General features: G+C 43.3%; 2 protein-coding genes across 6 annotated transcripts in view; both read right to left on the reverse strand.

Moving 5' to 3' along the window:
- prkag3a (protein kinase, AMP-activated, gamma 3a non-catalytic subunit) overlaps nt 1-4,893 on the reverse strand; it is a 67,620-nt gene extending 62,727 nt beyond the window's left edge. Inside the window, exon 1 of the mRNA XM_085986806.1 lies at nt 4,184-4,893. Coding sequence (XP_085842932.1) covers nt 4,184-4,216 — 33 coding nt within the window. The 5' untranslated portion in view covers nt 4,217-4,893. The remainder of the gene's footprint in view (nt 1-4,183) is intronic.
- The window catches only part of ttll4 (tubulin tyrosine ligase-like family, member 4), a 136,040-nt gene continuing 123,248 nt past the window's right edge, over nt 1,083-13,874 (reverse strand). For 2 of the 5 annotated variants that reach the window (XR_015078219.1, XR_015078217.1), the window contains exons 17-19: nt 9,197-9,267; nt 6,001-8,035; nt 4,977-5,036 (exon numbers count right to left, since the gene is read on the reverse strand). Coding sequence is in view for 1 of the 5 variants with exons in the window: in XM_085986803.1 (XP_085842929.1) it covers nt 4,946-5,036; nt 6,001-6,083; nt 9,197-9,267 (245 nt within the window). In the remaining 4 variants the exon portion in view is untranslated. Of the gene's footprint in view, nt 5,037-6,000; nt 8,036-9,196; nt 9,268-13,874 lie in introns of those variants that run through there. The other 3 variants (XM_085986803.1, XR_015078218.1, XR_015078220.1) reach the window with 3 other exon arrangements.

Below are 13,874 nucleotides of genomic sequence, written 5' to 3' on the forward strand. Positions count from 1 at the left end.
ACAGCAGTGGATGGGTGGCCTAGTCCCATTATTTAAAGAGGATGGGGAGAGAGAAACCAGGTAACTACAGACCGGTCAGTCTAATGTCAGTTGTGGGGAAGTTACTGGAATCCATCATCAGTGAGAGAGTGACTGAGCACCTGGACAAGTACCAGCTGATCAGGCGTCAGCATGGGTTTGTGAAGGGTAGGTCATGTCTGACTGGCCCAGTTGATTATTTTTGAGGTCACCAACCTGTTGGACAAGGGAATGTCTATGGATGCTATGTGGACTACCAGGAAGCATTTGATAAAGTTACGTATAGGAGATTATTAGCAAAAATTAAAGCACACAAGATTGGAGGCCACCTTGTAACATTGGTCAGAAATTGGCTGGGAGGTAGGAGACAGAATAGGGATAAAGGGAACGTACTCCGATTAGCAGGATGCGACAAGTGGTGGTCCCCAGGAATCTGTACTGGGTCCTCAGCTTCTCACCTTACATGTCAAAAAAGACTAATGGAAGATTGGCCTTTATCCCAAGAGGGCTGGAATATAAAAGGAGAGGAATTGTTGCTTTAGTTGTAGAGCCTTGGTCAGGCCCCATCTGAAGTACGGTGATTAGTTTTGGACACCACACCTCAGGTAGGATATATTGGCCTTGGAAGGGCTACAGCGCAAATTCACTCGAATGATGCAGAACTTTAGGGTTAAATTGAGACCAGCTTGCGTAAACTTGGCTTGTATTCCCTTGAGTTTAGAAGGTTGAGGGGTGATCTAGTAGAGATGTTTAAAATGACACCAGGATTATGACTAGTTCAACCACGGGACTCTTGATCCAGTTCCTTCAAGTTCTCAATTAACCCATAATTAGCTCTTTGTTTTTACAGCTCATCTGTTCCACATTTTCACTATCTTTTAATATCCAATCTTATTCAAGACTTGTGAATTTTGTGCATCAAGTTCCATGCACTGAGTCCAAGCTAACTTGCTTGCTTATCATTGAACACAAGACTCATCTGCATTTGTTTCAGGATAGGATGCATCATTGGGGTGGTATTGGAAACATTGAAGAATGGGCAACAGAGAAGACATTCAACAACATTAACTGCAAGTTATCTTTATTAGGATTCTTAAATTATTGCTCAGCCCCAAACTGCAGTCTCGACAGTTTCCTGCATTATTTTCAGAAACTGATTCTTGAACAGACCCGCGGAGACATTAAAGAAATAGGTAAACATAGTGACAGCAGACAAGTGACAGAATACACATCGTTCTCTGTATTAGTGATTCTTTTTTAAAAAAATATCTGTTTAGCACGAAACAGATTCTGAATGATTATAAAAATCGCTTCTCAGTAAACGAGTGTCACAGTTTGAGAAAGGCATCCATCTTCCTTGCTTTTCCCGGAACACTGGCCGCTGTGGCCAGAGCGCTCTGCCTGTGCTGAAGTCAGTGCTGTGGCAGGACGTGAAGTGGGGGTTGGCACAGAACCAGAGGCAGAAAAAACCAAAGAGTGAACAATTTCAAGAATTCACAAGCCACACCAGTCTTGTAAACAATTCCTTACACAAATGGGTTAAATCAGGCGATACCCAGCCCTTTGTAGGATTTCTTACATAGCCCTTTTCAGCTGTCAGCAGATGGACACTGGACAAACAGCAAACAGTACAGGCTGGATACAATTTAAAGCAGGCATATATATGATGCAAGTTATTGCCGTGCTACATTACTAGGATTGTTAGGTTTAAGCCAATGCAACATTTCACTCTATTGCCTTAGTAATCCAGGACTTTCATTAATATGCACACAAATGTTCTTAAAAGCAAATTATTTATTTGAATTATTGCCATGATGCAATTTTGTCCATAGCCTTAAGGGGAAAGAGCGGAGATAGAGGGTGGTATGCATCACTAATTATTCTTGCAATAATGGGCTTACTATTATTAAGCCAAAGTGGACCAATTAGAAGTCCCACAGGGTAGCTATCGCCTTTCTAATCAGTTGTCACTTCACAGGTGGTCAGAGCTACCTTTACTCCCAGCTCACAGCAACCTTGTAAACATATTAAAACTGGTGTATACACAAGATAATTTAAAAATGATCAAAAGCTTTTTTGTTTGACTTTTTAAGACTAGGGTAGGAAGTGACTGGAAGGGGAGCTCATGGTTCTGATCCTTCGACAGTCAGGTTTTTAAAAAAATGTATTTTTTTTAATTGAGAGAGTAAATGCGGAGAGAGCAGCCTTGTTGTAACCACTACGCTTACTGAAGGCAGCCACCAGCTACAGAACTGCCTGCAACATGAAATTCCAGTCCACAACTGTGCCAACAGTGCTCGAGCAGTCAGTATGGTTACTCTCATCCGTTAAAGAGTCAGTGTGCATTTCAGCGGGACACAAGTGAACCCTTTATCATTCAAGCGATTCCTTTAGCTGAAGGTCTTGCGTTTGCTTTAGCCAGGGAAGTGTTAAAGATGGATGCAAAACAATCAAGAGCTCTTTTATAGGAAACTCAATTTACCGCCCAAAGTGACCAAAATGCTTCCCTTCTGTAACCCATTTGGGTTGGGACAGATGACACTTTATTTTGAGGGAGTGGGGTGACACAAGAGGGGCAGCAGAAAAAAAAGTGGACACAAAGCATTCCACTGTACATCTATACAACAGTCACACAAACCTGCACCACCAAGTAAAAGGCATCTCCACATCATAAGGTTAATACTCATTGCACAGTTCTCTAAGTAGTTCAACCAGTTTGTTCCCCCCATCTCCCTCTTCTACTTTCGTTCAAGGCACTTGTTGTACTTGTAGACATTCCAGTAATCCAGAACAAGTTTAACACCTGGCTGAAGGCTTCCTTTGATGTCATCTTCTGACGAGTGTGTTACTTGGCAGCTGGGAAGGGCTGGAAGACCTATTCATCAGGTGCCAATTCTGCCCAGGTTTCAATCCAATATTGAATTCATTTGATCTTTTAAACACACACACACACACACACACTTTCATTTATTTAAAAAAAATAAAGCTTCACTTTTAAGAAAAAATATATGTTAGAATTTCCTTTCACCCGCCAGGGGGCTTCTCTTCTGGCTGGACCTTTGAGGGCATCAAGCCAGAGCCCATTTTTGTATTGCCGCTGTCCCAAAAACACCCTCCTGCAGCAATGCGTATAGTCTAGGGGACAAATTGCTAATTGTTTGGGGTGGATAAGTACTAGAAGTTCAGCTTCAAGCTTTGTTGGGAGGGAAGGAATGAATGTACAAAACGACCATATGTAACCAATCTAAGACTGGCCAGTACAGTTTCAATGTTAATTCCATTTCTCTTATCTCCAAACAAAAACAGTTGGGGTGGCTTAGCAGTGTGGGTGTGCCTACGAGTTCCCAATGACACAGCAGCAAGGTGGTGAGCACAGCCTACACTCTTCCTCAGGAGATGGGATGGGGAAGAGGGGCCTGGTCATTGTGAGAGATTTAAAGCAATGTTGCCCAAAACCCAGGAGCGGGGTCTGAGTATCATCTGCCAGCGGGGGAAGGTGCATGGGGATGGGTCGAGAGAAATTCTCCACAAATGAACAATCAAGTTTGATAGTCACGTCACAATGCACAAAACCCATAGCAGAAAAGATGAGAAATCCTGCACCAGTAACACAAATAAACCTAATGTAGCCTGAAAGTTAATATGCAGCACATCCTCTTCCATATTGCAACTGCACCGTGGATCAGCATCTCAGTAACAGCAGTATGCACATGTCACAACAGTGTGCTTCTCTGGATCAGGAGTTCACAAAAGTACCAAGCTCCCACCTAGAGACTTGCCTGCACCATAGCTTCGGAGAGGATTGGATACGTACCAGTGGGTACAGGCAATATAAAAAATTATACATTAATTGTCATACATGCAAGATGAAGCCAGATCGGCAAGAGAGTTTAAATTACTTGCTGTTTTCGCCGATTGGCTAACACTGTGGAGTCTGTAAAAACTGATACCCAATACATCAGGGCAGTCAAGATGAAACATTGCAATGAAGATTTACTGAATTGTGTACATATTTTCTTTTAAAAAGAGTGAACTCTTTTATACAAAATCCTGTCGTGATATTTTGTTAGTGATTTCAGAAGCAATTTCTAGCTAGACTTCATTTTTGGTCTCACAGGCTTCATTATAAAAGAATGATAATCTTTAATCGAACAAAGGTACTCACTGTGTCAGTGACGAGTAAGAGTGCAGTGGACATTCTCACAGCCCAGTGCAACAAGTAAGGGATGGAGGAGAAAATAACTTAGTGAAAGAGTGCAACAGGTCTCAACAATAAATTAACAAAAAAAAAAAATCGACCAAAAATAGGCATCAAGAGAATGTCCACTTAGCATGTCTTAAATGCTTCTGCAGGTCACTTCCCGTTTTTAAAATATTTTCTTCGTAGAATAGAGACACGTTCTAGATGATTTTGTCGGCTGATAAAGAATTCCCATGCCAACTGCAAAGCCATTCACCATACTGTAAAACTGTTATCTGTGGAGAGACCGCAGTTGTGTTCGCCTGCAGCCAGGAGATTGCCAAGAATTCGATGAGGACTTTTGAACACCAGTCAAACGCTTGGGGTGGGAGGGGAAAATGATAAGCTGGTAACATTTCTGCATTTTAAATTTGGCAGTTCAGTAAGGCTCAAGACTCATTTAGATGCATAGTGTAGATTTTACGATGTGGTGAATGACCGGTGCGACACGAGAACTCAAATCAAGGAGGTTCTGTGCTTAACAAGCGCAAGCTGAAACACAAGCTTGCATTCGGCGAGGGGGTCGTTTCCCTGCTTCCCCTGCCCTCTTCCTCAGCTGAGGTAGACTCATGAATTTGTGGGATCAAGCTGTCGGGAATCAGCACTAAGCTTCACTTCCAGAAAGGGTGGCTGGACGACGAGGAATACTCCACTGGGCAGCTGTGGTAGCAGCTAGTCTGCGGGCTATCAGGATGACTGCTGGACATCCACTGGTCGCTGTGCAGTAAGATTAGGTTCCTGCTTCATGGTCATTTTCGTTTTTGGCATCAAATCTCGACTGCGAATTAAAAAAAGACAGGTCTCGTGAAACAGGTTGTATAGCTCTGCCTCATTTAGTGCTCATTATTACAGAGAACACATTACGTCAGCCATGACCAGAGCAGTTTAATTCTCTACAAACCAGCCACCCCTCAACGCATGTCCTATTTATACAACCTACTTTTGTGTTTCAGGTAAACTTATCAGTACAGATATCAGTGAGGCTGTGAAGTGGCAGCATTACGTAAAGTGGCCTAAATAAAAGAAAAATTAATTTTCTTTTTATATCTTAAGGTGTCAGCCTTGGCTCAGTGGTAACACTCTTGCCCGATTCAGAAGGTTGTGGGTTCAAGCTCCCCCTGCTAGAGACTTTGAACACAATCTATCTAGGCTGACACTCCAGTGCAGCACTGAGGGAATGCCGTCTTTTAACGATGAGACGTTAAACCGAGGCTCCATCTGCCCTCTCGTGTGAACATAAAAGATCCCAGGGCATTATTTCGAAGAGGAGCAGGGGCATTCTCAGAGCGTCCTGGCCAATATACATCACTCAACCAATATCACCAAGACAGATTATCAGGTCATTTATCTCTGCGGTTTGAGAGAGCTTGCCGTGCGGAAATTGGCTGCCGCGTTTCCTACATTAAAAAAGTGACTACTCTTCAAAAAGTACTTTGTCGTCTATAAAGTGCTTTGGGACATTCAGAGGTCTTGAAAGGAGCTAGATAAAGGCAAGCCCTTTCCTTTATGAGAACTGCCCCAGTGATTAAAACAAACGGATGAAAATGATGGAAGGGACGTATACCTGACCAGGCTTGCTTCATTACATTTATCTTTGATAGATGCCACAACCACATTGCTCGAAAGAAAGGGTTCGATATTAAAGCTTTAAAGTGAAAAACAACCCCACAAATCAGCTTTGGTTTCAAACAGTAGCTACTGCTGGTTTTCCCTACCTCAGATCGGCCCTGTGATGCTCTTACCTCAGCAGGGAAGGATTCATCTTGCACATCCCGTTCAGGTTGAGGTCCAACTTCTGAGTGAAACTAACTCTGGGTGGGTGCCACTGTCAAGGGGGAGAAAGGGAAGTTTTCATTTTTACCTAGGATATGATCAAATATGATCAATAACTGAAATTACAGTAAGCTGAAGGTTTTTGATTGTGGCCGGTGCAGTTTCAAGAGGGCTGACTGCTGACATTGCACAAGAGATTATTGGCAAAAATGAAAGCGCAAGGAATTGGAGGTAATCTTGTGACATTGGTTGGGAGATAGGAGAGTCGGGATAATGGGAATGTACTCTGATTGGAGGGATATGACAAGTAGTGTTCCCCAGGAATCTGTACTGGGGCCTCAGCTTTTCACCATATACATCAATGACTTGGATGCAGGAGTAGAGAGTTGTATATCCATGTTTGCAAATGGCACTAAGTTAGGAGGCACAGTAAGTTGTACAGATGGAATCAGGAATTTACAAAAGGACAGACTAATTGAGTGCAAAAAACTGAGTTCAATGTGGGAAAGTATGAGGCCATCCACTTTGGATCCAAGTGAGACAAATCAGACTATTTTCTTACTGGTGAGAAACTAGGAACTAAATGATTTGGGTGTCCATGTACATAAATCACAAAGCTTGTGGGCAGGTTAAAAAGTAATAAAAAATGCTAATGGAAGATCGGCCTTTATCGCAAAGGAGCTGAAATATATAGAGGACAAAGTGATGCTTCTGTTGTTCAGAGGCTTTGGTCAGACCCCACCTGGGGTGCTGCATTCAGTTCCGGGCCCCGCACCTCAGGAAGGACATACTGGCCTTGGAGGGGGTGCAGCGCAGCTTCACCAGAATGCTATTGGGGCTTAAAGGGCTAAATTAAGAGGACAGGTTGCATAAACTTGCCTTGTATTCCTTTGAATTTAGAAGATTGAAGGGTGATCTAATCAAGGTGTTTAAAATGACAAGGAATCCAATAGGGTAGATACAAACAAACTATTTCCTCTGGTGGGGAAATCCAGAACAGGGGAGCATGAAGTACTGAAGGTCCATGACCAATGTCAGGAAAGCCATTGGGAAAGTGAATAGGGTGGTAGGATGTATAACTAGGACCGTCGAGTAGAAAACTAGAAACACACTACTTAACCTATACAAAGTCTTGGTATGGCTGCATCTAGTTATAGTCCCCTCACATGGTGGGGGTACTGAGGCCCTAATGAAGATCCACAAGAGCTACCTGAATGGTACCTAGTTTTAGGGCTCTTTGTTATCAAGATAAACTCGGAGCTGGGGCGGTTTTCACTGGAGAAGCGTAGAGTTCAAGGCGATATGACTGAGGTCTTTAAAATGGTGAAGGGAACAGATTCTGTTCGGTGGATAGATTATTTAAGCTAGATAGGGAGGGAAGGACTAGGGGCCATTAGTACAAAATATCTAAGACAGAGAGAGTTAGGTTAGATGCCAGCAAGTACAGTCGTACCTACTTATTTGCAACTCTCTTAATTGCAATTCCCGTTTTAATGCAACCGTTTCTAAAGTCCTGTTTTTTCTCCTATATTTCCAGTTATGAAAAGTTTGTTTAATTGCAATTCCCCCTTATATGCAAAAGTGGCCTGCAGAAATGCCACCTTAATGAGACCTATCAACTTTGAACCCAAGGCTTTCACCTCTCAATCTGATTGATCATGTTGCAAAATGTTGTCATAAATTCTTCACTGCATAACAGAAACTCAAGATGGTGTGCATTTTTCTTTTATTTTTTAAGATGTTGTACTGTATTCACCCATGTAAAATGTACGAAACTTAGGTAAATAAAAGGTTGTTATGCACCAGAACAGCCTTGATTTTTGTTGCCTTTTGTCGCTTCCTGCTTTATAGAAATTCTCGTTTTATCGCAAATTGCGAGGCTGTCCCCAGCGGGTTCCACTGTACTTCTTTTTGGCAGAGTCATCGACCGCTGGAACAGAATGCTGGATCGTGTGGCGAGTGTAGATTCACCGCAGCCCTTCAAAAAGGCAGCTAGATCAGCTTCTGAGAGTGGAAGACATCTTTGGTTATAGAAGGTAGGTGAGCACTAGCTGTGAATAATGCCATCAGTTACTGAAGTCTCGTGGAATTTGCTCAATTAACTTTGGGGATTGTAGAGAAATGAACTAGAGTTTTTCCCCATCCCCCCTAAATTAGCCAAAGGCTTTGGTGGGGAGGCAGGGGGTAAGAGAGGGAGTGCAAACATAAAAATCTTACTTCCCCATCCTTCTTGTGATCATCCTTAGTCTATTTCCCCTGGTTGTCAATTCACTAAACAACAAGGAAAGTCTCTCACCATTTCCCCTCACGGAATACTTTAATAATTTTGAAAACCTCGATTAGATGGCCACTTATAGAATCATAGAAATTTATGCCACAGAAGGAGGCCATTCGGCCCATCGTGTTTGCGCCGCTCAAAAAAGAGCTGTCCAGCCATATCCCACTTTCCAGCTCTTGGTCCGTAGCCCTGCAGTTTACGGCACTTCAAGTGCATATCCAAGTACTTTTTAAATGTGGTGAGGGTTTCTGCCTCTACCACCCTTTCAGGCAGTGAGTTCCAGACCCCCACCCACCCTCTGGGTGAAAAAAGTTCTCAACTCCCCTCTAATCCTTCTACCAATTACTTTAAATCTAAGTCCCCTGGTTATTGACCCTTCTGCTAAGGGAAATAGATGCTTCCTATCCACTCTCTCTAGGCCCCTCATAATTCTGTACACCTCAAGCAAGTCTCCCCTCAGCCTCCTCTGTTCCAAAGAAATCAACTCCAGCCTATCCAATCTTTCCTCATAGCTAAAATTTTCCATCCTCGTAAATCTCCTCTGTACCTTCTCTAGTGCTAATCTAGAATAAGAACAGGACCCAGTGATATAAAATACAGATGCACGTTACAACTTAAGAGAGACCGTGCAAGATCTTCAACCTTGTAAACCCTGCATTTCCAACTGCTGGGAGATATTCGAGTGGCCTGTGGTGACTGTAATTTTTCCTCCCTGTGGAGGAGGCTCCATTCCCCAAAATCACTGCACAATTAATCATAGTAACAACTTGCATCTTATGAAGCACACTGCCATCCAAATGAACGATAGATCTTTTAAGGGAAAGGAACAAAATCTAAACCCGACAAAGACAGAAGACTGTGAAAAGACAGTATGCTTGGTTACTCACAATGTGTGCAGGATTAACAGATAATCCCAGGTGAACCCTTCGATAACTCAATTCTTTCAATATATCAATTCCTGTAGGGAGATAAATGGCAATATTAAGAGTAAAATACTAATTTTTTATTTTTTAAATCTCTTCCTTTCTCTTGTGAAAGCATTCTGTCCTCCCTCCAGTTTTTGATGGGATATGGTTTCCCGGCACCAGCCATCCTTTGGGAACTCACTCGAATGGCCATTCTTCACATGCGTGTCCAGACAGAGGATGTTGGGGCCACATCCAATCCTGCATTCACTTGCTCCTTCCAACAGGAATCGTTAGCCAACCTTCAGGGACAATGAACCTGTGGAAATTTTCATTTTCCTAGCCCTGACCCAACGGGGCCCCAACTGTAGCGCCAGTGCCGATGTTGCAGCTGAGGTCAGACAAGAAATCCAACCTGGGAATCCGCTGGTATGTGTATAGCTCTGTTCTACAACAAGCATGGTGCTAGCTATGAACAAGTCATGCTCCATATCGGTACCAATGACATAGGTAGAAAGAGGGAGGAGGTCCTGCAGGCAGATTTTAGGGAGCTAGGAAAGAGATTAATAAACAGGACCTCAAAGGTAGTAATCTCCGGATTACTCCCAGTGCCACGTGCTAGTGAGTATAGCAATAGGAGGATAGAACAGATGAATGTGTGGCTGGGGAGATGGTGCAGGAGGGAGGGCTTTAGATTCCTGAGGTATTGGGACCGTTTCTGGGGAAGGTGGGACCTGTACAAGCCGGACGGGTTACACCTCAACAGAGCCGGGACCAATATTCTCACGGCGAGGTTTGCTAATGCTGTTGGGGGGGTTTAAACTAGCTTGGCAGGAGAATGGGCACCAGCACATAGGAGTAGAAAAGAGTAATAAGGTGCATAAAAGAGTGATTGTGTGGGATAGTACTAGAGAAGAAAGTACTAGAGGCGGTAGTAGTACCATATTAAATATGAGCAGACGAAGACTACGAAGCATTCTAAACTCATTTTTGAATTTATGTACGCAAAATCACAGTGTGGTGAATAAGGTTGGTGAGCTACAAGCACAATTAGCCGTGTGGCAATATGATGTTGTGGCAATAACGGAAATGTGGCTTAAAAATGGTGAGTACTGGGCACTTAATATTCAAGGGTACAAGGTGTTCAGAAAAGATAGGGAAGGAAAAAAGGGAGGTGGGGTGGCAGTGCTGATTAAGGAAAACATTGTAGTGTTGGAAAGGGAGTATGTTCTTGAGGGGACAAGGACAGAATCCATTTGGTTAGAGTTGAGGAGCAAAAAGGGTATGATCACACTGTTGGGGGTATTCTCTGGGCCTCCAAATAGTGAGAGGGAGGTAGAGGAGCAAATCTGCAGGGAAATCGCAGAGATATGCAAGAGCTATAGAGTGGTGATATTGGGGGACTTTAATTACCCAAATATCGATTGGGATAATGCTAGGGTAAAGGGAAAGGAGAGGGGGAATTTCTGAAATGTGTTCAGGAGAATTTCCTTGACCAATATGTTCTTGGCCCAACTAGGAAAGAGGCATTGCTGGATCTGGTGCTGGGGAATGAGGTGGGCCAGGTCGACCAAGTGTCCGTGGGAGAACACTTGGGTACGAGTGATCATTGTGTCATAAGATTTAGATTAGCAATGGAGAGGAGCAAGGAACAATCTAGAGTGGAACTTCTAAACTGGAATAGGGCTAACTTCAATGGGATGCGAAACGATCTAGCCAGGGTAAAATGGAACCAAAGACTGACGGGAAAAACTGTAACGGAACAATGGGAGATCTTTAAGGAGGAGATGTTCCAAGTACAGGCTAGGTACATTCCAACAGGAGGGAACCAAAGCAAGGACTCCTTGGATGACGAGGGAGAGAGAGAAGATGATGAAACAAAAAAATAGGGTGTGTGATGCATGTCAGGTGAATTCTTCAAGGGAGAACCAGACCAAATACAATAAGTTGAGAGGGGATGTGAAGATGAAAATAAGATTGGCAAAGAGAGAATATGAGAGTAGAATGGCTGTTAACTAAAAGGGAACCCAAAAATCAACTACCAGCATGTAAACAGTAAGCGGGTAGTAAGAGGCGGGGTGGGGCCTATTAGAGACAAAGAAGGTGTTATATGCTTAGAGGCGCAGGGCAAGGCTAGAATACTCAATGAGTACTTTGTATTGGTGTTTACTAAGGAGGTGGATGCTGACAAAATATCGGTAGAAGTGGAAAGGTAGAAGCAATGGAAGGGGTGAAAATTGATAGACAGAATGTATTAGAAAGGCTGGGTATGCTTAGAGTGGACGAGTCGCCTGGTCCAGATGGCTTGCACCCCAGGTTGCAAAGGGAATTAGGGGAGGAGATACTTGACATAATTTTCCAATCTTCCCTAGATGCGGGGGAGGTGCCCGAGGATTGGAAAGTGGCAAATGTGACACCATTGTTCAAGAAAGGGTGTAAGAACAATCCTAGTAACTACAGGCCGGTCAGTTTAACATCAGTGGTGGGTAATGTTTTATAAACAATAATCAAGGAAAAAATTAACGGGCACTTGGAGAGAATTAAGCTAATTAAGGAGAGTCAACACAGATTTGTAAAAGGCAGATCGTGTTTGACTAATGTAATTGAATTTTTTGATGAAGGCTGGTAAACAAAATTGAGGCTCATGGAATAGGTGGGTCAGTGGCAGCTTGGATAAGGAATTGGCTTAAGGACAGAAAACAAAAAGTTGTGGTAAATGCTGTTTTTCAGACTGGAGGATGGTTGACAGTGGTGTTCCTCAAGGGTCAGTTCTGGGGCCACTGCTTTTTTTGAAAGATATATATGACCTGGATATTGGAATACAGAGTAGAATTTCTAAATTTGCCGATGACACCAAATTTGAGGGTGTGGCAAACAGTGAGGATGATACCAATCGACTGCAACAGGACATAGAAAGGCTAGCAGAATGGGCAGACAAGTGGCAGATAGAATTTAATACAGAGAAGTGTGAGGTGATGCATTTTGGCAGAAGGAACAGGGAGAGGCAGTATACACTTAATGGCACAGTTTTAAAAAGTGTGCAGAGACAGAGGGACCTCGGAGTTAATGTGCATAGGTCCCCGAAGGTGGCAGGACATATTGAGAGTGGTTAACAAAGCATATGGGATCTTGGGCTTCATAAATAGAAGTATGGAGTACAAAAGTAGAGAAGTTATGCTGAACCTTTATAAAGCGCTGGTTAGGCCACAACTGGAGTATTGCGTCCAGTTCTGGTCACCACAGTTTAGGAAGGATGTGAAGGCCCTTGAGAGGGTGCAGAGATTTACCAGAATGGTTCGGGGGATGGGGGATCTTAGCTACAAGGACAGGTTGGAGAAGCTGGATTTGTTTTCATTAGAGCAAAGGAGGTTGAGGGGTGATTTGATAGAGGTGTACAAGATTATGACGGGTTTGGATAGACGGGGTAAGGCTGTTCCCACTAGTTGATGGTACAAGGACTAGGGGACACAGATTTAAGGTTTTGGGCAAGAGATACAGGGGGGGGAATGTGAGGAAAAACTTTTTTACGCAGCGAGTGGTGATGATCTGGAATTCGCTGCCGACGGAAGTGGTGGAAGTGGAGACACAATGTTTTCAAGGGGAGACTGGATAGGCACTTGAGGGAAATACACTTGCAGCGCTACAGGGATAGAGCGGGGGAATGGGACTGACTGGATTGCTCTAGAGAGAGCCGGCACGGACTCGATGGGAAGAATGGCCTCCTTCTGTGCCGTTATGACTCTACGACATGGAGTAGTTGAATAGCATAGATTTAAGGGGAAGCTAGGTAAGAACATGACGGTAAAGGAATAGAAGGATGGGAGGTGTCTTGTGTGGAACATGAATGCCAGTGTAGACCAGTTTTCTGTGCTGTAAATTCTATGTAATACCCAGGAAATTTCAAGTCAAACAATGAGGATCCCAAAAATTTGCACCCTGGATTCAGCATTTGAACATAGGATAAAACAAAGCTTTAGAAAGATTTACCACAGCACAAGTCCCATCCAGGCACCTGAAAGTAACTGGATTACAATCTGAATTCACAATGCAAGATACGGATGAGGAATACTATTTGGCCTATCCTAGATCATCCACTCAAAGAGCCTACAGCCTTCCCACCACAGCAAACAGTTTCTTAAATGATTCCTGGGTGTTGCCCCACTCACTCAACCCGCATGTCGATCATACTTTGTATGAAGAACTTCCTGACACTACTTTCAAATTGACCTTTTACTCAAGCCCCCTTGTCCTAAAGTCACAGTTTACTCTGAAGTAATGTCCCGGTTTTAACTTTCCTGTACCACTCACTACCTTGTATACTCTTAAGAGCATCACCTCTCAGTTACCTCCTTTCAAAGCTGAAAAACCCACCTTTCTTCAGTCAGTCCTCATAACTTAGCCCCCATCCACTCCGCCAGGGATCATCAAACAGCCCTTTTCTGCTTGAATGCATCTCAGTGACGAGAATTCAACACCGTCCTCAGCAGAGCACTGTACAGTCTTAAGCACAGACATTCCCCAATGTGCACTATGTTATAGCTGTACAGTTCAGCAATCTATTTGGTTTGCTGTTCCAGTGATGAACACTTATTAAATACACTATCCTAATATGCCTAGATCCTTTTTAACTTTACCAGTGTTTGTTTTGACACCATGCAAA

Source organism: Somniosus microcephalus, chromosome 4, assembly GCF_052327205.1.
Source record: "Somniosus microcephalus isolate GS21.2 chromosome 4, FLI_Smic_1.0, whole genome shotgun sequence".
Lineage (NCBI taxonomy): Eukaryota > Metazoa > Chordata > Chondrichthyes > Squaliformes > Somniosidae > Somniosus > Somniosus microcephalus.